Source organism: Balearica regulorum, chromosome 2, assembly GCF_011004875.1.
Source record: "Balearica regulorum gibbericeps isolate bBalReg1 chromosome 2, bBalReg1.pri, whole genome shotgun sequence".
Lineage (NCBI taxonomy): Eukaryota > Metazoa > Chordata > Aves > Gruiformes > Gruidae > Balearica > Balearica regulorum.
Genome location: NC_046185.1, coordinates 111,650,530 through 111,672,390, shown reverse-complemented (window position 1 = coordinate 111,672,390; position 21,861 = coordinate 111,650,530). Strand labels below are relative to the sequence as shown.

Below are 21,861 nucleotides of genomic sequence, written 5' to 3'. Positions count from 1 at the left end.
CATGCCCTCGGTCCAACGAGTTCTTGGGACGCTCAGCAGAGCTGCCTGCTGTGGTGTCTTTCTTTGATTGGGAGCTGAACTGAAAGACGTGAATCCTTTCATACAAATTAGCAAATAGCCAATCTGGAAGTGACATTCAGGGAAGTATTCCCAAAGGGTATCTGCAGCCTAGAGTGAGAGGGGTCTTGGAGGTATCATTTAGAGGTCTCCAAACATAAATTTAATGTGCAGTGGCAGTCGAAGAAGTAAAACGAATGCTGGGTGTTGTCAGGAAGAGTGCTGAGAGCAAAAGAGAGGGCACCATTTTGCCACTATATAAAGCCCTGGTGCACCCATGTGTGCAGTTCTGGTCTTTGCGTCTCAAGAAGGACATAGTAGAGTTGGAGATCCACTAAAATGATTAAGGTTGTGGAGCAGCTGCATAAGAAGAATAAATTGAAAGGCAGAGACTCTTCTGCTCGGAGAGGAGAAGGCTGAGAGAAGATACACTTGGGGTTTAGAAAATCATGAAGATGGCAGATAAGGTAAATGCCGAACTGTTATCCTGCAGTACTAAGGGGAACTTGTTGAAACTAGTAGGAGAAGATTTAAAACAGATACAGTGCTTACACAATGGAGACTGAGCTTCTGGGATTTGTTGCCACAGGAGGCTGTGGAGGCAGACAGTATCAGAAGATTCAAAAAGGTCCATAAAAAACTACCATAGGGAATAGGCAGGGACATATCCTATAACATCCTTAATACAACAACTGCGGATGCTGGGGACTTTGAAGGGACAAGCCTGCGGAAAGCAGCCAGGCTCACATTCTCTCTCCAAATAGCATCTACTGTTGCCACTGCTGGAATGAGAAAAGGGGTTAGATAGACCACCAGCAGGACCTTGTGGGGAGTTTCTCACGTCCTTATGTGGTAGCGAGGCGCTCTTGTCTCCATGCGGTGGAAAGAAAAGGAAAGCTCCTGAAGGTGATTCAGAGCAAGACCCAACTGTTCCTGCCCTGAATCACCCTCAGAAAAGCCTATCTCTCGCCATCAATGTCAAAGGAAACCTACCCTAGACAAAAGTTAATCTTGTGAATAACCACGTTAGTCACAACTGACACAGGTTGGGTTTGAACTGCTGATCTATAACTGAAAAAAGTGTCATATAGAAAAACTCAATCCAGACCCCTCACAGTCATTTTGGTGAGTGTTTTTTAAGAGCAAAACCACTGTATCAGAGCTCAGTATTACTATATGATTATTGGTTAACTTTGATCACAAGCGATTGCAAACATTTCCTCAGCCAGTCATGTTGAAGCAGTACGTCAAGCTCTGGTTAAGATGAAAAGTTAAGAAAACATCTTTTGTATATGTTAGACTGTTTTTTCATAGTCTCAAAGCTGAATCACTGGGAAAGATTGCCTCTACTGTCTAGCTGCAAAGCTGTTCTGAATTGCCCAGGTATGGCCAGACGTCCTAACATTTATGGGAAGCCTGCTGCATGTCACCGTCTGGAAACGGAAACAGGCTGTGAGGCTGGAATTGCAGGATGACATCTGACTCAGAAAGAAGGGTGAAAGTCAGGAGGTGATTCTTTTATGTAAAGCTGGCCCAGTAGCTTCCTTTGAGCACCCCAGCTCATAGAAATGAAATATCTGCTTAAGTGAGATTTTTGGTATTTCATTACCTGAGCTCTACATACAATTAGCTATTTATACATGCAAATATAGACAGTTTTGGACATACATTACTAGAGTTACAGATGATGTGAGACATTTTGAAAATCTGGTCACTCCAGGAAAATAAAAAATTGTTCCCAAGCGCATTCTGAGATTCAGGAATATGCTGAAGTACAGTAAGAACTGCACAGAATCTAAACTTGTCTTTTAAATGTGTTCTAACTCTGAAGTGAAGTATAAGGGATAAAATGACTGATCAGTGGTAGCATGAATACTTGGTATTCAGGTAGTATGTAGATCTTTCAGAAGTCAACTAATTAATCACCACGATGTCCTTTGAAATAGGTATGTGTCTTCTTTAACTTGGAAGATATGAAATGGGAGCTTGCTCACAGTGCTTAATTCGCTGTCCAGGGCTACCAAAGAAATCTGTGGTCAGGATGGAAATGGGAACCTGCCATGGTTCCCAAGCTTTTCTCCCTACTTGCTAAAATATGTTGCTACCTACTTATGAACTGTAAAACCATTCCAAGCTGCACTAAGCCTCCAACAGAAAATGTTTACAATACAGTTAACTGGTCTGTGGTTGAACATTTCAGTATCTGTAGTACTCCTCAGCTCATCTTCTGGCTGAATTTCCAGATATTACCATTGGGACCATTATTCACTGATTCAGTTTAGAAAATTCTTTTTTGTTTCCCTCACAAGATCTCTTTGTGAAAATGAGAAGAACAATGTTATTAGTTTGGATAAGTAAATCCTTAGCTTGCGTGCTCTATCTTTTGTTTAATTAATGTTCAAAAAGGGCATTTGAATTGTCCCAGCCCAGAGAACTTTTTTAGTAATGTAATGTCAAACCTCTGCAGCTCCCATTTGGAACTGTTTTCTTAGTGCTTGAGGGACAGAGAAGTTGAAAGTAGTGTCATATGCCCTTTTTATTATCAGTGCAAATGCTGTCCACCTCACATGAAAAAGTTAACTTGATAGAGTCCAAAGTATCTGACCTTCTCCCAGGGCACCTCATAGTTATAGTCAGGTCTGCACAATGTAAGTGCTGTTACTCTACAGGGGTAAGAATTCAATTTACACTGGCAGTGCTTTCACGAGAGCATTTCAGTTCAGTTGGTAAATATTTCCAGGTGGTCAAGTCTAATTTTAGGGGGGGGCAAATTTGCAAAGGTTAAATAGCAGGAAGGATTGCTATAAGTCTCTATCAATTTGAAAAAAGAAAATGTAATTAAACACAGCATTCTTCCAGAGATTAACCAGAGGCTCAGCATTCTTCATTCCGTGTCTTTTTTGCATGTTGCTGTTAAAATCCATGCTCCAAAGATGTGTAAGTTCCTCTTGTAAAGATATTCTGGAATTAGCAATGAAGGAAAAAGTTATTATAATACCAACAGATGAGGCAGAAAATGGAGATCATGCGGCTTTATGTTGGAAAGGCCATTGGGGTAGTTTTTGACTAGTTTTGAGTTTGCATGTATGTGTCTTTAATGAGGAGAGAAAGGCAAGACTTTGCTGTAGGCCAACTGAAACATCAACGTTAAAATGAAGCAGAAGAGTTAAAACAGTGGCTCCTATTCAAAGGTTCCACCAGAAGCATCCTTCCAGTTTCAAGGGCCCTTTGTGCCATCTGATGCAGTTAGCCCCTGGTTAGTCATTGCTAGAGAAAAAACCCTCAACAACACACAACTAAGTTTGGTCAGTTTGCTCAGCTGCTGTTGATGTCACTCCTTGCCCACTAAGAGTAAGTTACTGTAATAATCCTCCCCTTTTATTAATCATAACTTTGTAGAAAGCAAGAACTCGGTGACATCATTGTTGAAGAGGACTGGCTAACTCATGCTCAGCTTTAGTCAGCTTTGCTATAACATCTCTTGCATGTCATATGAAAATAATTACCAGCTCTCACTTTCCATGTCTGACCAATCATCCCCCTTTTTCCTCTTTATGAGGCTACAGGCCTCTGCCTATTTCAAACACCTGCTGAAGGTGTAATCTATTTAGAGATGAAAGAGAATATCTTTAACTGGAAGCTGCGACATTCCAGGGGATCCTCTTAGGATGAAGTCACTTGCCATACGAAAGCATTAGTGGTATTCATTATAGTGAAAATATAATCTTCCATAATATAACATCTTAAAGTGCTTCAGATACAGGCTGTCATCATACTCTGAATGTGATTTCAGCATTGGTACATTCCACCATGTATTTTCTGCTTTGCTTTTGTTTTGGATAACATAAAATGTTTGTCTGCTTGTACATCTATCTATATAAAATGCAAATAAACCAAATTTCAAGGGCAATTTTTTCATTGTTGATATTTTCGAAGGATATTTCATTAGTTATTTGCTAAGAAGCCAATGTCTTTCTAGTCTTGCTGACCTATTGCCTAAGACCCAGGAAGAGCTAGACTCTACCCTTCACTTTTAACCACATTTCAGTCACTTTGAGGCCAAAAGGTACCTTCTTATTTCAAAAGAAGTGCAGTTGAGAAGAGGAATCTAGACAGTAAGGGAGGGTTATTTCATTACAGCAAGCAATTCATTCACACTGGGGAAGGAAATACAGGCAGGACTTCGAGTTAGTCAGCCTTCATCTGTCAAAGATCAGGGAAAAGAGCAGAGAAGTAGCCGAGACTGAATGAATGGGAAGGACTGGGCAGACAGGTCAAACATACAGGTAGATGAATTTGAACAAAACACCTGACAATCTGAGATGGATATTTCTATAGTGTTTTTTTCCATATTGCCTGTTAGAATGGGTACATTTCCTTTTGGACATTTGGGGAGATTGGTCACAAATATATAACTTTTTTTCTAAAGATCTAATTTAATTTCTATTACAATCAATAGCAAAACTCTCTTCGACTTCAGCTAAACTGGAGTAAGTCTTGGGTTGTGCTTGCTATGGTCAACAGTCATTTCTATCTCTTCAACTTTGTGGTGTTTGAACTTATGCGAAATAATTGCAATGGTCTCTCTCCCTTTCCAAGTAGGCTGGGTAGTTCCTCAAGAAAACATCACATCATGATATAATTGCAGAATAATAGATTTAACATCATATGATCCAGCCTCATGTCCTACAAGATAAAAGATGTAGAATTTCACTCACTAATACCTGCATTCCCATAACTCCAGCGTGACCAAGTGCTGATTTTCACAATTATGTCCACTTTTGATAACAAAGATTCTAAGGACCAGGTACAACAGCATAAAAAATTCCTATCAGAATAATTTTTTGAATCTGAATATAACAAATAGAGGATGAGACAGATTTCTTGGTAAATTACATGTATGAATAATTGCCATTATTAGTAGGCAAGTGCACCTTAGTTCCAGTTTAAATTTAGCTAACATGAGCTTCCAGCCACTCCACACTGTCATGTGTTTGTCAGCTAGTTAGAGATGTTTTTACTGTCTGATGCCTTCTCGTACTGTAGGGATTTGGAAACCATCATTAAAATTACATCTTAACATTCTCTTTGGAAGGTTAATTGTTTGAGCTTCATAAGTTTATCACTGATGAGCAGTCTTCCCAGGTTAAGTAATTCTTATATTTTTCCTGAAACCGTTCTGATCTGTGCCCCTGGTTCCAAACCTTTTTTTTTTTTTTTTTTTTTAAAGTGTAGTTTCACAGACTGAAGAAACACCAGTTTCTTACTCCTTTGCAATACAATACAAAGAGCTTTGCTCATTTTGTTTATTTACTGTAACCTCTTAATTTTTTCCCCTGTGGTAAAAAGCCATATCCCATGAGTATGACATGTATTCTTTGTTGAAAGATGTATTGCATTGCTTTAAATGCTACTAAGACACCTGTAATGCACTTGAGCAGAACTTAGGAAGTTGGGTCAGCATGCAAGACAGGTCACCTATATAGATCACTGTCAACTGAGCAGTCTGTGCAAGTGATCTACTATTTTTACTATTACTGTGACACCAAACTTTCATTCCCTTTAGCCATTGCCAGGAATGATTTAATATTGTATTCCATGTTATGTATTCAAATTGCTATACTAAGTGACACTGAGACACTGGAAGGTTCAGTGGAATTAAAATGAAGTGCCCTATTCTATGCAGTTCCTCATGAATAGGTAAATTTATCAACCAATTGTTAGTTAGATATATACCCACTTAATGTCTCCTATGTTGATTTTACCACATTGATTTTGCATTCCAAATACTCATCGGTATTGCATGAAACCATGCAGATTGTTATTGTTTAAGTTTTCATTCTTTAATTTTTTTACCGAAGGATTCCATAATCAGTTATTTTGCCCTGTTCAGTGTCAAAGTGCCCAATGTGCAATATTGATTCTCATCCTATGTACCTGTTTTAAACTTAGGAAAGGTGGTTTGACTTAGCTGAATCTTTAAGAACCAGATAAAGTGTAATAAAACTAAGTCTTTTTTCTAATAATATGAATTTTCTCTTTATTTTATGAATATTAAAAACCAACAGTCAGGTGATAAGAGAGCACTGAATTAAACTCCCTTAAAATTGCTTGGAAAAATGCATTTGACCAGGGAATGGTTAACATAAATACATTATGGGAAACAACATGTGTAGTTATTGCTAAACTAGAAAGTAAACCATTGTAAAACATGCATGCAATCTCCCATTTTCTTTTTCTACAGAAAAATACAGAACAGAACTATTTATCATGCATGTTTGCCCTTTTTCTGTCATTATTGCTGACAGAAAAATTCCAAATAGAATTTGAACTGATGTATTGCTGGTGTTCCTTTTCTGCTTGATTTATAAACTAGTTGGGACAAGAAGTATTTATTTTTGCAATTAACACCCATTGATCATGGAGTTTCATTAATACTTTTAGCTTCCCTTATCAATTATTTGCATTCCTCTGTGTCTAATTTATATTCATTGAAATAGTATGCTGTTCAATATTTCAGCAGAATCTATGGTTTTAATAGGTACTAAGGGCTTTAGGAAAAAAAGAAAATCGTATCACTAAAGAACACCTATAAAATAAGGTGATTTAGAGGAATACACATTACTGTAGATAAGGACCACTTAACCTCATGTCAGTTGAGCGTGCTTAATCTTCCAGTCTGCTTAGGTTAACCATAAGTTGCCATAATGTTTAAATGTCAGTCCTTCTCAAGGCTGTCTGGTTCATATTTAACATCATGTTATTCATCATATATACCATTTTACCTAATTTTCTACTCCAGTCTGTCTTGAAATATGCTATAACCTTTAAAAAGAAGTTGTCCATGTCAAGTTTGGACAGTGGTACTGGAAGAATGAAGGGAACTTGCACTGCTTCTGCCTGTGATGTACTTTGTTCTGTGCATAAAGCGTATTTTGGTCTCCAGGCATTAATCTGGCACCCTTCATGAATGCTAAATTCACAGCTGAAAAGGTTTAGCCTAGAAAATAAAGAATTCTGTATCCATTTCAAATCTCAAAGAAAATATAGGCAGTCAGAAGTTAATTGCCCAGCTTAGAATTTGGCTGGAATTACTTAACATGGTTATTAATAAAATTCAATGTGCCTACATTTGATAACTTGCCCCTATGTGACCTCACTCCAGTATTTGCATTCTTTCACATATATTTGAATATGTATTAGCATCATGCTGCAAAATATAATGCACCACCAAGCAACTTTATATAACTTAACTTGTAAAAAAATTTATTTTTTCTAGTATTTGCTTGATTTAAGTGAGTTTCTGTATGTTCATATATGATTACATCTACATACACACACATATATATATACACATGAATAGATGAGTATGATTTTTTGTGTGTGTGAAGCCAAGTGCTTCACTAGCCAAGTGTTAGGAAGTAACAGAAATGAGATGGACTTTTCAAGCACGTCCACATGGATTGTCCTATGGGGTTTGGGGTGGCATGTCTATTTATGCTTATTAAGCACAGTTTCTTTGGCCTGTATATGCAGCACAGATGCCATATGCCATTCCTTCGGACCAGACAGCAAGGGCAGTTAGTGAGCCTGCCCCAACAGCACTCTGCATTTTACTAATGGTTATGATAGAAGGGCAGAGCAGCAACATTGCATTGTAGCATTCAAGTAGATGAGGCCCACTGTTGATTTCTTAATTTAATTTAGTCATCTTATATAGTTATGGATGACTGAGACTGCTTTTTTTTCACAGTAAGGTGCATCCATCAGGCCAGTACAGCAGCCATCAGTTTGTATGGTGTCTTGCTAAATCTTTTCTTGTCACTTTTGTTGTGTAAACCCCCTTGCCAAGGGCTTTGCATCTTCTTTCAGTTTCAGCCTGTGACAGTCATTTAAGATTATTTTTGAGTCACTTCTGAGATTCTTTGAAAACAGCTTTCTGCTCTTCTTGAAACTAGTCTCTCTTTTTTTGCTACAAGACAGAGATTGCGCAGTAGGGGCATCATGCTTCTTAGACCTCGCAGCATGACCCAGGCTGTTACAACTCCTGACACCTCAGGCAGGAAAGTGCGCAGACCACTGGGAAGACTAGACGTTGGTCACACCCTTCATGCCAGTCAAGAACGGGTCAAGGGACTTCTGAGTTTATCAGAGGCATTGATGTTAAGTATGGCTGTCATCATGGGTCTGTGAGATCCACCAGCTGTTGTCACACTCCATGTATTTTCATTTCAGTGGTTGTGCGCTCAGTGCCACCGGATGTGGCATGGTTGGTACTGTGTCATAGATAGCTGACTCCTCCACCTGCTAAACTGACCGTTTCAGCCCCATCTTTTTCAGGGCAGAGCTCTCCAACTCCGGCACATTTCTAATGCTTGGCAAGCTGGGTATCACTCCTGACTGGCATCTTTGTTCTTGGGTATTTCTGCTTTGTATCTAAGGTTTAGAGTCTCTTCTGATGACAGCTCAGATTGCCAGTAATAGAACTATCATCGTAACCATCATCTCTGGCCTTTGTAGCTGCCTTTCAAAGTTTTTTTTTTTTTCTAGCAGTCCTTTGTTAGTCCTAACTATTCATAGGTCCCATTTTCAACCATTATTGCATCATATTCTCCTGGAGTTCCTGAAGACTTTAAAATGTCTTATTTTCCAGATGTTTTTCCTGAGAAAATCGCTGGGAAATAAGTTCTGTTCATCTTAAGGAGAAGTCTTGGAAATATCAAAAATTCTCCATATTCTGTTCTGGGACATCACTGATCTTTAAAGCACAATTTCTCTAAAAGTTCCTAGTAATTTCTGTTGTAGCATCATATCAGATATTTTACTGAAATACAAACTGTCCTACCTTTCTAGGAAATTGTCGTTAATATCAAAGAAAGATTTGTGGATGTTCTGGCACAAAGTACCTCTGATGAAACCCTGTCCACTTTTTACCTGTTTACTACTCAGCTGCATGTAGTTGCATGCTCTCAATTATTCTTTTCTTTAAAGCACTCCTGAGATCAGTCAAATGCCCTTTTTTTGCCTGGATCACACTTCCCTCCCTTATCTCTGGCTGCCACATTCAAAATTTGCCAGTAATTCAGTGCTCCCACAGCTTGACAGATTTACTAACAGATTGTTACCAGGCTTACTGTTTAACAGGCCAATTTAAAAAAAAAAAAAAAAAAACAAACAAAAAACAAACAAAAAAACCCCAAAAAACAAACAATAAAATGGGGTGGCAGTTACCTTGTGATTTGAGCTTGCTTAGCTGTTTCAGTTTTGGTTTTACTTCAGATGTGTCCATTACAAATTCTCATTTGCATTCACTCTATAATCTTCCCCTTTATGCTCAACAGCTGCATCTTTACTGAAAACTGAGGCAGCATACTCAATTCATTTTTGGAGCCGTATCTTAAGTCCTATCCCACCCTTTCTGCAAAACAATAATTGTTATTTTATTATTTGTATTGAACAAAAGACCTTTTGCTGTTTGCTTTAAGAAAAGTCGGGAAATCCATGAAGTCAGTGTGACTCAATATAACTTTTGGCAATTTTCTCTCTTCTTGACCTCCAAAATGTGGTCTCATTCATGTATACTTAGTTCCTTTGCTATAAAAGCATCTCTACATAATCCTAGTTTTCTTCTGGTATCCTTGTCCATCCAGTTAGATCTGGAGCCTTTGCCAGAGGTCTTTCTGGGTTTTTTTGGAATACAAGTCCATGGTTAAAGAAAAGTAGGTTTTGCGTCTGTTGAAGTCCTCAGGATGGGCAGAAACAGGTAAGGCGTGAAAGCTGTTAGCATTTTTTAAAATTTCCCAGGCTGCAACAGAATAGAAAATCAAACTGAAAATTCAAAAAAAATAAAGATTGGATGAAATATTCAGTTTATGGCATTTTTCTATTATTTACTTCAAAAATTTTTATTTTTTTCTAAATGTTCATACTATTATTGTTTGAGAATGTTATTTGAAGTGTTTCAAACCCCATTTGTCAATTTCTGAATGATTGGCATTTCTACTGGGACAGAAATTGCAGGTACTTTTTCTGTCTTTGTATCCCAGTAAAGAAATTCAGGAAAACTGCCCTTTTCTACTAAGCTCCAGTTTAGAGAAATCAACATTTTTGTCTGGGAAAAAACTTGCATATGATTGAAAATATTCCATCCAAATAATTTCAACTGAGTTTATTCCCCAGAGCTACATTATAATGCAGTGTCATGTTAAGCCACTACCTTCTGTCACTTGGCTGTCCCTTTCATTTGACAAGATGCAAGTTCATTATATGCTGTAGTATTCCCATTCTCAGGATTTAATCATACAAGCTAAAGTATAAAAGGTGAAGCAATTTGCCTTCTGGCAGTCCCACCATTCTGTATTGTATCCAGTTAAAGCACTACGGATGGGTCAGCATTAGATGAAAGGTATCTGCGTGAATGGAGGAGGCTGGTGAATAAGATGTTCTTTCTCTTGACAGAACATGTATCAGTAAGTCAGAAGCTGAAAGGATTAATACTGGGATAGAGATAATGTCCTTGGGAGATAAGCAAGGCCAAATTTCTGCCCAGTTGCAGTCACAAAGGTTCCCAGCTTAAAGGCACTTTCTACAAATTATTCTCTTCAGCCTTGCCTCTTTGACCAGTTCCTACTTGACAGTTACATCCCGCTGGTCTAACTTTCCATCACAGTTATACCTGCATGGTACCCTTCCCTACGCCTTTCTGCACAGCAAAGGTGTGATGATTAGAAGTTGTAACTCTTCACTTCTGAGCTAATTGCACCCAACTAGTGTGAAAAAGATTGTGTAGTCAGTGAAGTGCATAATGCTCAGTTTCATTTGTAGAAGGATCACAAGGCTTCAAAACTTAGTAACTTCCAAAAGTCTGCGTGGATTTCTAACACTTGTCCACTTAGTTTCACCTTTGCACTGTAGGCAAAAAAAAAAAAAAAAAGTATGTATACCTCAGTGAAATTTGAAATGTGTCCGTTATTTGCATGATCCATGGATCAGTGATCAACACAGTGTAGAAGTTCTTACATAGTGTGGAGTCGACATGCCTTACTGATTGTGAACCGAGTACGTTGTGCAATATAACAAGGTTCTTCTTTCCAGACCTTTTCAATGGAAGCTGGAAGTCTCCTGAGAACAGCAGATAGAGTGCCCTTCTTTTTACCATTGTTCAACTCCTAAATAAAATTCATTTATAGCTCTTGCTTCCTGACAGTAATTTGTAGCTTGAAACCTAAGACTTATAATTTGCACAACTTGATCATTTCTGGTCAGGGAAGTCTCGAGTGTGAACTCTCACAGAGGCTGAATTATCTCTGACCCCACAAGAAATAGTCCCTCCAGGTCACGGTTGAGGTCATTATTAGAGTGTTTTCTAAAGGCTTGTCAGTATTCAGAGCATATTGTTTGCTTGTTCTTGGGGGATTTAACCCTGCAAAGTGCTGAGCACTTCTGATAGATACTGAGCACCATCAACTTTCATTTGGATTAAGATAAAACTGAGGACACTCAATCTGTCTTGAAAATGTTTAGTATTTCGTAAGATTGAACCCTGACCGACTTTTTTTTTTTTTTCACTTTACAGTCCCTAAAGAATCCTAAATTTAATTACAAAAATTCTGCTGAAGCTCAAGCAGAGTGGACGCTAGTACATGCCAATGGTATTTAAAACTGTCTGTCAATGTAGTATTGAATTGCTCAATCTAGGTTTTAATAGCTTTTTCTAAATCAGTAAAAATATATTATTTAAATCCCATGTATTGTAAATGTAATTAAAATGTACTTTTAATGCAAGACAGTGCATGCAGAAATTGTTGGATATATCTCCTGTACTTAGGGGAAAAAAAGACATTGGGCTTAGGAGCTCTTTTTAAAAGTCTAGTGAGAGCTTAACATTTCTCTGTGCACTCCTTGAAATCAGAGATAACCAAATGATGAGATAAGTGGATAGCTCTTTTTTTGTTGTTTTTAATTCAGTGAAGGCCTCCCAGCGCTTATTCCTGTTGGAGTTGATGAACAGCTCTTTTGGGATGCTGTAAGCTCCACTCAATGTATTTATGGAATACCTTCCATTTACAGAGACCATTGGATCAGGGGAGAGAAAAAGAAGCAGTAGGCTTCTTTTTTTTCCCACTTCTGGACAGTTGTTTTGTGCTCTGTTTTGTGATTTTGGCAAACTGGAGCTGCTGGGATTCAGCCTGGCCTTAAGCCTTGGAGATAACATCCTCCCAAACCCTAAAGCTATCCAGTTAAAGGATCCATTAGCCATTACTTTTCCTTTTTAGATGAAACAGTCACACTGTGTAAGGAAGAGTTACTGGGAATGAATAGGAAGAAAAGCCGCCGTTCAGCCCTGCCCACAGAACAGCAGCATTTTTGATGCACTTTTTCAGCTATACCTTTAACATAGCCTCAAATGCTTCTTATATTTTCTTTACAAAGCCACTGACAGCAGATCAGTACACTGCCACGACACTCTTAAATCTTCATAGTACATATCCAGGTGTCGTGGTTTTACCCCAGCTGGCAGCTGAGCACCACGCAGCCACTCGTTCACTCCCTCCCCATCGGGATGGGGGAGAGAATTGGAAGAGTTAAAGTGAGAAAACTCGTGGGTTGAGATAAAGACAGTTTAATAGGTAAAGCAAAAGCCGCGCACACAAGCAAAGCAAGACAAGGAATTCATTCACCACTTCCCATGGGCAGGCAGGTGTTCAGCCATCTCCAGGAAAGCAGGGCTCCGTCACGTGTAACGGTTACTTGGGAAGACAAATGCCATTGCTCCAAACGCCGCCACCCCCCCCTTTTCTCTTCCCCCAAGCTCCTTATAAACTGAGCATGACGTCATATAGCATGGAATATCCCTTTGGTCAGTTTGGGTCACCTGTCCTGTCTGTGTCTCCTCCCAACTTCTTGTTCACCCCCAGCCATCCTGCTGGCAGGGCAGTGCAAGAAGCAGAAAAGGCCTTGGCCCCGTGTAAACACTGCTCAACAATAGGTCCATAGAACAAAAACATCTCTATACCATCAACGCTGTCTCCAGCACAAATCCAAAACATATCCCCACACTAGCTACCACGAAGAAAATCAATCCTCTCAGCTGAAACCAGAACACCAGGTCGTGTGAGTTGGCCCAGGGTTGCACTTCTGCTGTATGGGCTTCTCTAGCTTTTTCAGACCTGCCTGATGGCTCAAATACAGTGACTATAGTACTATTGATGGAAGGAAATGAGAAGGAGATACTGCCTGAATTACAGGCAATAACACATGCTTCCATCATGAGTTCCTCTCCTGTAAGGGAGTGGGAGGTGGATCTGATTCACACACTCCAAGCTAAATGGATTACAAGTTTCAAGGTAAAGAAAAAATCTTCCCCTGGATCAGAGTAGTGGATGCTGGGATATTTTTTTGGGGGGTGGTTTGTTTTTTTTTTTTTTGTTTACTTTCTTAGAGCAAAATTCATGCTTTATTTCTTAAAATCATTCTACCCTAAAATGATGATAACCCCCGCTACTTAGATGCTGATGGTGCTTGATGCTGTGTTCTTTCTATGGCACATTACAGTTCTGGATGCTCGTTATTATTCATCATCTTTCTTAATTGTGTTACATAGGAACTGTTTTATGGCCTGTGACATGTGGAGTAGATGTTCTATGCACTGTTTGCAATTAAACATCTAATTCATAGTAGCCTACAGTGCGAGGAACGGCTCACAGATGGTTCCAGATGGTCCTTTCCAGTTCTGTGTTCTCACGTTTCTATTATAGTTGAAGGGTAGCAGCAGCAAAAGGTAACTGGCAATCTCTGTAACCTCTTCTGTGGATTTACAGTGCTCTTTGATCTCCATTTCCTTTGAAGGAAAGAAGGAAAAATATCTTACTTGAAATCAAATGCAGAAATGAAGAGTGAAATAGAAGGTTAAAAAGAAATAGTATGAGAAATTATTTTCTCACAATTGGTTAGAAGGTTCTCACTACTGTATTTTTGTCATTTTGCTTTGAATAGCAGTGTTTTGCTCTGGCTACCAAGCCAAGAGCTCACCAAAAGTTTTCATCCTTCAAACAATATCTAAGAACAATGTATTGCCTCTTCGCTGGTATTAGTAGATTTAAATTGCATTACCCTGTGCATAGGAGAGTGTCAACATTTTCCAGAACTATACAGAGGCATGTCTATATCTATTTCTTTATCTGGATCTATATCTTACTAATAACTTGCATATAAACCACTCCATATCTTGCAAAACAGGCATATGACGTTTTTGCTGCTGCTGTATAAATACTCCACACTGATGTGCCCACATGCTTTACGTAACACACGTACATGCACTCTGACGCAGAGGAATGAAGCAACGTGGTAGGGGGAAGCCCCAAACCAAAGGGGGTCACTGAAAAGCAGAAGTGGGAGAACGACAGATCTGCTACAGGAAAGATCCCAGACCTTCTCTGCAACAAGTAATGCATGCACAATTACAACAGTAATCCATTACGCTGAGCGTACAGCTTGTCCATGTCGGACAGGCACACACAAAATATATCCTAGTTAGCAAGGCCAGGGTAGTACTGAAGAGCTCATTTTCCACATAGTGCATAACACTCAGTTTCACGCTCCTTTAGTCATTAGTTCTGGGGATAACGATCCAATTAAGGCCATATATGTTTGGAAGCTCCCACTTAGCGAAGTTCGTATGTCTATGTTTCTGTGACTGTGTCTGTAATTGTGACTGTACTAGCATTGGCGCCGAACAAAGCTCTAAATCCAGAATTAGGGAGATGCGAGATGGACTTTGGATTCAGACTAGAATTTTGTAGCTCAGGCCCATTTCTGCTGTAAGAGCTTGTGTGGTTGTGGGTGAAGTGGTGCTTATTGGTGTCAGGACAGGCAACTAGGTGTCTAAAACTTTGAAACAGGAAAGCCGAGGTGGCAATAAGACCAGTCTTGTGCTTTTGCTGGATCAGAATTTCTTTTTGATTGAAAGGCTTTGCTAGTGTCACTCCAGCATATTTTAAAACAAGAATTTCCTGTGTGCCAGCAGTTAGAAGGAAAATCTCTAGCCAATGGGTTAAAAGCTAGCCAACCTTGTAATTTATCAGTTTCAACTAGGGCAGCGTCTCCGAGCTGAGGAGAAGGTAAATCATGAGACAGTTGTCTCCTGAACTCCAGCAATGTATGGCAAATGAGGGGCTGTGCTGCTTTCAAGATTAACTATTTTTTTCCCTGAAGAGTGAATATTCTGGACCAAATCTGTGCCCCAGACCTGTTCCTCAAGGCATTTTAGAAAAGATAAATTTGGTCTGCTGTCTATACACTCTTTCATTTTCAGTCTTTCAGCCTGCAAGAGCATTTGGCTGGAGATAAAACATTGGATTTTTTTCTCCATTTGAATAACTAATGGAGAAAGAAGCTTTAATTTTACAATTGTTTTCTGACATGGATTTCATACATTGGATATTTTTTATTTTCTCCTCAGTCTGTCAAGGTCTCAAAAGTGACCTTGACAAGTGATTTCTCTCACTTCTTCTGGCTGTGAATAATCCCAGTTATTTCTGCACTGATGATTTGTTTTTATTATGGATTTCCTTGAGCCAAAGAAGCTTGAAATAGCAGCTTTTATCTTAAAATGTTTAAACTTGATTGAGTCACAATAAGTCTGTACCTGTCTGGATATGTAGATACATATCTGTTCTTGGCACCTACATGGTCTCCACTGATGCAGTCTTCAAGCATCTTGCAATCCTAGCAGGGTTTTATTCCCACTGCCCCTGCCAGGCAGGGAAGTATTAGCTATGTTTTGCAGATGGGAAACTAAAGTGTGGCACAGAGCGAATGGCCTGTCCAGGGACTCCTGGGAAGTCCAAAGTGCAAGTTTGGACAAGGTTTTTGCTCCCAGACAACAGTGTCCACTAGGTCAAGTTTATCCTTTCACCATATTATCAGAGCAGTTGCAGGAACAAAGTAAAAGCAACCTTGTTTATTATATGTTAACCCACTTTCAAGTTAAATTTGGCCCCTCGTAACACAGATAATGATTTAAATATAAGTTTATGCATGGAGAATGTTCTTAAAAAATACACCTATACAATCAAATCAAATTGATAGCTGAAGGCAAGTTGTCTTACCAGGCTGCAATAAAAGCAGGCTAATTAAGCCCCAGGGACTTCAGTAAACCAATTCTGGATTTATGGTGTTGGAACTTAAAGGAGTGAGTCAGCCAGCAGATGCACACCAGTGAGCAGCTGCGATGACGAGAAGTGACAATCCTTTGCCTGCTAGCCTTAAAAGAAACTTCTTGGTCGTTTCAATTGAGACACTTTTCTAGTTGGCCTATCAGCAAATGCCAAATTTACGGGATGGATATATACCATCAATTAAGTTGTTGATGTTCATATGTACAATGAATCCAGGAGTATAACCCATATATAATGTAATATAACCCATCCCACCCCCTGTCTACAGAGTTTGTAAAAGAAGTGTTAACAGGACAGTGTAGAGAGGAAGGCAGTGAATCGCTGGGGCTATCAGCTTACAGGTCCTGATATGGCTGGCTCCACTTGAGACTTTTCTAGTCTTTGTATGATCTGGTCCAAATGGACTTACCTGTCTATACCTTTTGCTTCTGCAGTGTGAAATGGGAATAAGGATGTTTAATCTGTACTTATCCAGCACTGAGAATCATGGAACCATTTGGTTTGGAAGGGACCTTGGTGGTCACTGCCCAAACTCCTGCGCAGAACAAGGCCAACCTTGAAGTTAGACTCAGCTTTAGGGTTAGATCAGGGGGCTCAAGGATGTCACCAGTTCTGCCTGATATGTGAGACCTCATGCATCGGATTATGGGTAGGGGAAGGGGGAGCCTGTGGGGCAGGGTCTTTTGCACATTAGTCCCTGGTACAGGGATGCTTCTGGCATCATGGGCACCACAGGAGGCCAGGGCATGGCACTGCAGGTGGTGGGATATGGGCTCCGCAGTCCAAAAGCCCCCTGGCTGTCTCCTTGCTGTGCAGGAGACATGCTAGGCCTGAAGGGAGAGGTGGGACGTGAGAGAGTAGCAAGAGGACAGGAGCCAGCACACTGTTACTCTTGCAAGAGCAGCTGCGGCTTCCCAACGTGTCCATCCCTATAGCTACTGCACACTGGGAAAGGGGCAGCAGTAGATGCAATAAGGAAACTCATGGCCCCCAGGAGTAAAACAGGGTATGAAATAGCCTTATTGCTCCCCTGCCCCAGTCGTGTTCTTCAGTTCCTGCCTTGGGGATGACAAGACGTTTCCCTTTGGCAAAGAAACTTGGCCTGCATGGTAAAAAAAGGAAATGCAAAAAGAGAAGCTTCTGCAAATAAACTGCAGTCACTTCGCCCCTGTAACCTACACCCTGACCACCTCTCTTCTGCGTGTATCTGCTTCCGAGTGCTAGCGAGCTAATCTCCGCAAACCGGAGCCTTTAATCGGAGCGTTAATTAGCTGGAAGTGCTGATGAATGCGAGTCCCCGCACTTGGTTGGTGTTCGAGCGCCCTCTCCTGGCGCGGGCCGCCCGGCTGGCTGCCCGCCCGTGCGGGGGGGCCATGTCCCGGGGAAGGCAAGGCAAGGCAAGGCAAGGCAAGGCAAGGGGCTGCCTTTAATCTACACTTTGGTGTATGTGGGTAGAATCCCATACTACATGTAGGATGTTGCTGAGCACTCAAAATTTGGCCTGGTCAAGTTTCCCAGACTCCATGCTCCTCTCCTTCCCCACCCACTGAAAATCTTCCCTTTTTTAGCTATGTTCTTTAGTATCTGAGAGAAAGGTTGAATGATTTTGCATCTTTTTCATCGCTGACTTCTCTGATGGTGCGTGGAGATAGGCATTAGCCTGGGTTTGCACCTTAGTCTTGCTCTGTCCCCTGTGAAGGAAGCATCATGAACTATCATTTCTTATCTCTTCCAAACACCTGATTCTAACAGTCCGTGCTGCTGCAGAGAGGCCCTGGACCAGTTAATCTGAAGAATTTAATGCTGGTTACATATTGGCATATATGGAAATTCTTCAGGAGCAGGCTTATAATTGATTTCATGGCTGAGAAGAATTAATGTATATATCTCACTGTTTTGACACCATGACCATTATTAGAGGATGCATAACTTACAAAGGCACAGTAGCTAGAGTAATGGTCTTGCAGTAAAAGTAATGATCTTGCAGAGCAGTCTGAGTATAAATATAATTTTCATTCATTTAAGCATCTTCTGCTACATTCAATAAACAAGACTTTTTTTCTTTCCTTCAAGCCATTCCACAAGAGATTCTTCAGCCTCCTGTAAGGGATGTGTTCCAGCAAGATAGGAGCTGCATGAAGAACCACAGTCATTTGCCACATGGACCAGCAAAGACTGAGAGCATCAGGAAAAAGGAACAACTTCTACATAGCTGTGAAAAAGTACCAGGATGGCCAGAAAAGGGAATTGCTCTGTTGGACACAGTTTGCTGTCACATGTGCAGGAGGTTCAAGGAAGCTGGGCTGAATGAAGCAGGAGGGTTCCTCATAGTCAGAGCACCCGTTACCATTGTTCAGCTCTCAGATCAAATGTCTAACATACTGTCTGCTACTATCTGGAGTCTGCTCCTGACTTTTTTCTGCTCACCCAAGGATCCAGGGAGAAGTCAGTAGTTGTGTAAGGCTGGAGATGCCATGTGGTATGCAAGGGAGTGGGAAAAAAAGCAAACCTTTGGCTTACAGGCCACAGAGTTGACATAGACTGAGGTTGTGGGCCAGCCACAATTGTCTTGGGACTGCTGTTCTCTTCTGCTGGCACGTCATCTGCTTGCAACAATGTGCTGACTGAGCCTGCTTGTCTATTGTAGCGCTTACCCTACCACTCCTTTGCCCTGTAGAGCATTTCTGTGTTTCAGTTGTGGATCATAGCAGCTAGTCTTGTTTCCGTCCCTCTTCACTCAAAAAGCAAACAGATTTTCTTACGAGCACAGATACCACTCTAGGGTGTGGAAATGTGCTCTTTGGGATCATTGCTGCTTTTACCAACCTGTGGGTAGTACCCCACATACTCTAGAAAGCTGCAGAAAGAAAGGTATGAGTAGTATGTCTTCCTAGAAAAGATGGTAAGGAGAAGTTAGAGATGAGCGTGTTTTATTCAGCGAGATCTCTGCAACTAGAGACTTGGTAATGCCGAGAGAGAAGCTTCCTTTGAGAAGGGTTCCAAAGTGCTTGTGGGACTGGCAAGTACAGCTAGCAACCAAGATGCCTATGGGTAAAAATGTGTATCAAAAGAAAAATAAAAAGAATAGCTTAGAAAAATTAAAGCTTTGGCTTCTTTTTCTGTACTTCCTCAGGAAAGGATATAAACTAGCAGCAAAATGTTCTCAGCATCAGCAAAAACTCTCATGCTCTCAGAAAGATCTGAGATGTGTTAAACTTCTGCAGATGCGAATTGAAGTCATATCAGATCTGATCGCTCAAGGAACTCTGTACCCTGAAATTTCACATGAAGCCATGCCCAGCAGCTCCCAGAATGGCCATCAGGACAGAAGGTTCTACTTATGGTCCAAAACATAGGGGGTTGTAAGCATTCTTCTTTCAAAAGTAATTTTCTTGCTGTTGTAGCAAATATGGACAGTCTTATACTGACAGCATGGGATAAAGAAATGTAACAGTGCATGTGGCCCCTTGAAGGACCTGTGGGAATAGCTGGTCCCGCTGTATAACAAAACAGTACCCAAATACTGGAAATTAGCCGAGAGCTACAATTCCCAGCTGACAGCCCAAAAGGAACAGAGAGGACTAGAGGCACCTCTTTTGGAGGGATAGGCTTTCAGAAGGGCCGAGGGACTAAGAGGCTGTTGCTAAGTGAAAGAGTTTTTATTCCCCCCTAGATTAATTTAAAAGGGCATTTCTGTCCAGCTTGCTCAAAAAAGTTTATCACACAGCTATGGCTTTTGTTGTCCTTGGCTAACAGAAAGCAAAACCAACCTCAACTGTATACTCAAAAAGAAAATTGTGCTTAACGTACATTTTTTCTCATCATCCCTCTGCTGTTCCTCTAACCTACTTTGGAGGACGATTATCTGGAGGTGACCTTAGATAATGTCATTGCCTATTAAATACTTGACCCCCCTACCAAGTGTAGCAAGAGTGATACTGGTTGCAACGGTGCTTTTTGTGGAGATTTCTGTGCTGCAGGAACAGGACTGCAATCACTAAACTTGTTTTACTCAGATCAGGATACAGAAAGCAGATGGCAACAACTTCAAGTCATTAGTGTAATGTTTGGCACCGCATTCTTTTTTTCTGTTTCACTGTCATAGCTGTTGCTTATTGCAGCACCCAAGACTGATTTTTTTTTGTCAAAGGGAGACTTTGGAAGAGTGAACAGATTTTACCTGGAAAAACCCAAAAAAACCCACATCACAACAGACAAGCCCATTCTTCCTGGCATTTTGCCACTTCCACAGGGAGAGCGGAGAATTTAAATCAAAATTTGTTGAAATAAATGAAAGCGATGGTTCAGATCTCAGCATTTCTGTCTGAGTGTTTGGTAAAGACGTGAAAGGAACTTATTTATATGAGCTGTTTCCCCCATCGCTAGTAAAACCTGGTCTCTTGATAGTTGCCACCATCCCTTGACACTCAGCTGGGTATGTGAGACAGGTGCGGGCACGAGAGTGCAAATGTGTCTGTGGTGCCTTTCTCACACACTCTTCCCTATTAGAGCTGTTATTACCTGTTTTATAACAGCAAATCTGGATCTCAGCAGAGCTGAGTGTTGCATTATGCTTCTGCTAAAATAGGGATGATGTCCTTCCTATCTGCTGAATTCTACTTTAGTGCCCACATCACAAATGATCCCCCCCCGTTGCAGTGAGAAACCACTTTTCCCTCTTGCTTCGCACTGGTGGCTAGCTGGGACGCCACTGGTTTTCCACACAGGCAGCTGGGTCAGCCATGTCCATGGTCTGTGGTTGAGAGCCTAAGCCCATTGTGACGTTTCGTCCTGACTTGAGACATCTTTGGTCTGTTCTCAGGTGGATAGTCTGGCTTGGCATTGTGGCTGTGACTGTCAGGCTGGAGGGTGGTTTTTCTATGTGTCATTCCTCACAAATTTTTTTTCTCCTTTGCTGTTTAACACAACTATAAATACACTATTTATCTACTTATGTATTTATGACCTTCTGAACATCCATTCAGTGGCATCAATGCTGAAGAAGCCAGTTCTGTTCAGTGGTGCACTCTGAAGATCCAGTCACACATTTTTACTGGTTTTTTGTGCTGTGTTTAAGGGAGTGAAGTTGCTGGGGGCTTTCTCAGCCATCTCATTGCCCTGTGAATGTTTTGAGCAACTGATATACCTCACTGGGTGTTGACTCAGTAACTTGAACTGCTGATATTCTTCGCCATGCACATCATGATTTGATATGCATAAACATCGACACTGTACTAATTGTTTATTAGTTTTGGCTTCTCTTTGAATTTTAGAGTAGGAATCATATTCTACGAAATAGGTTTTTAGGTCAAATTCTCTCTTGCTTTTCCCATAGTCTGTGATTTCATGAACTTGAATCATTTTTTTTTCATTTGTGTTCTTTGGAACTATTATGTCTTTTATCTAAGCACATATACCAGGTCATAACAAAATTTGTCTTGCCCTTTGCTAGCTTTTTTCAATACCTATGACACTGTTTTTCCTAAAGTGCTGAAATCATCATATTTCTCCTGACACTGCAAGGTTCTGTTCATTCTTTTCTTCCTAAAATGCTGAAATTGTGGGGATTTAAATGTTCTTCGCTTACTCTGTCCTTATGAAACAATGGATTTTATTTAATATGAAA

The 21,861-nt window shown here is 40.4% G+C and overlaps 1 protein-coding gene across 20 annotated transcripts in view; it reads left to right on the top strand.

Annotated features, from left to right (window-relative positions):
* LOC142600499 (uncharacterized) overlaps nt 1-21,861 on the top strand; it is a 292,390-nt gene that overhangs the window by 180,667 nt on the left and 89,862 nt on the right. The window contains exon 4 of one of the 20 annotated variants that reach the window (XM_075745328.1): nt 18,309-19,063. The exons of the other annotated variants lie outside the window; for them this stretch is intronic. Within the exon in view, the coding sequence (XP_075601443.1) occupies nt 18,309-18,688 (380 nt within the window). The 3' untranslated portion in view covers nt 18,689-19,063. Of the gene's footprint in view, nt 1-18,308; nt 19,064-21,861 lie in introns of those variants that run through there. 20 annotated transcript variants of the gene reach the window in all.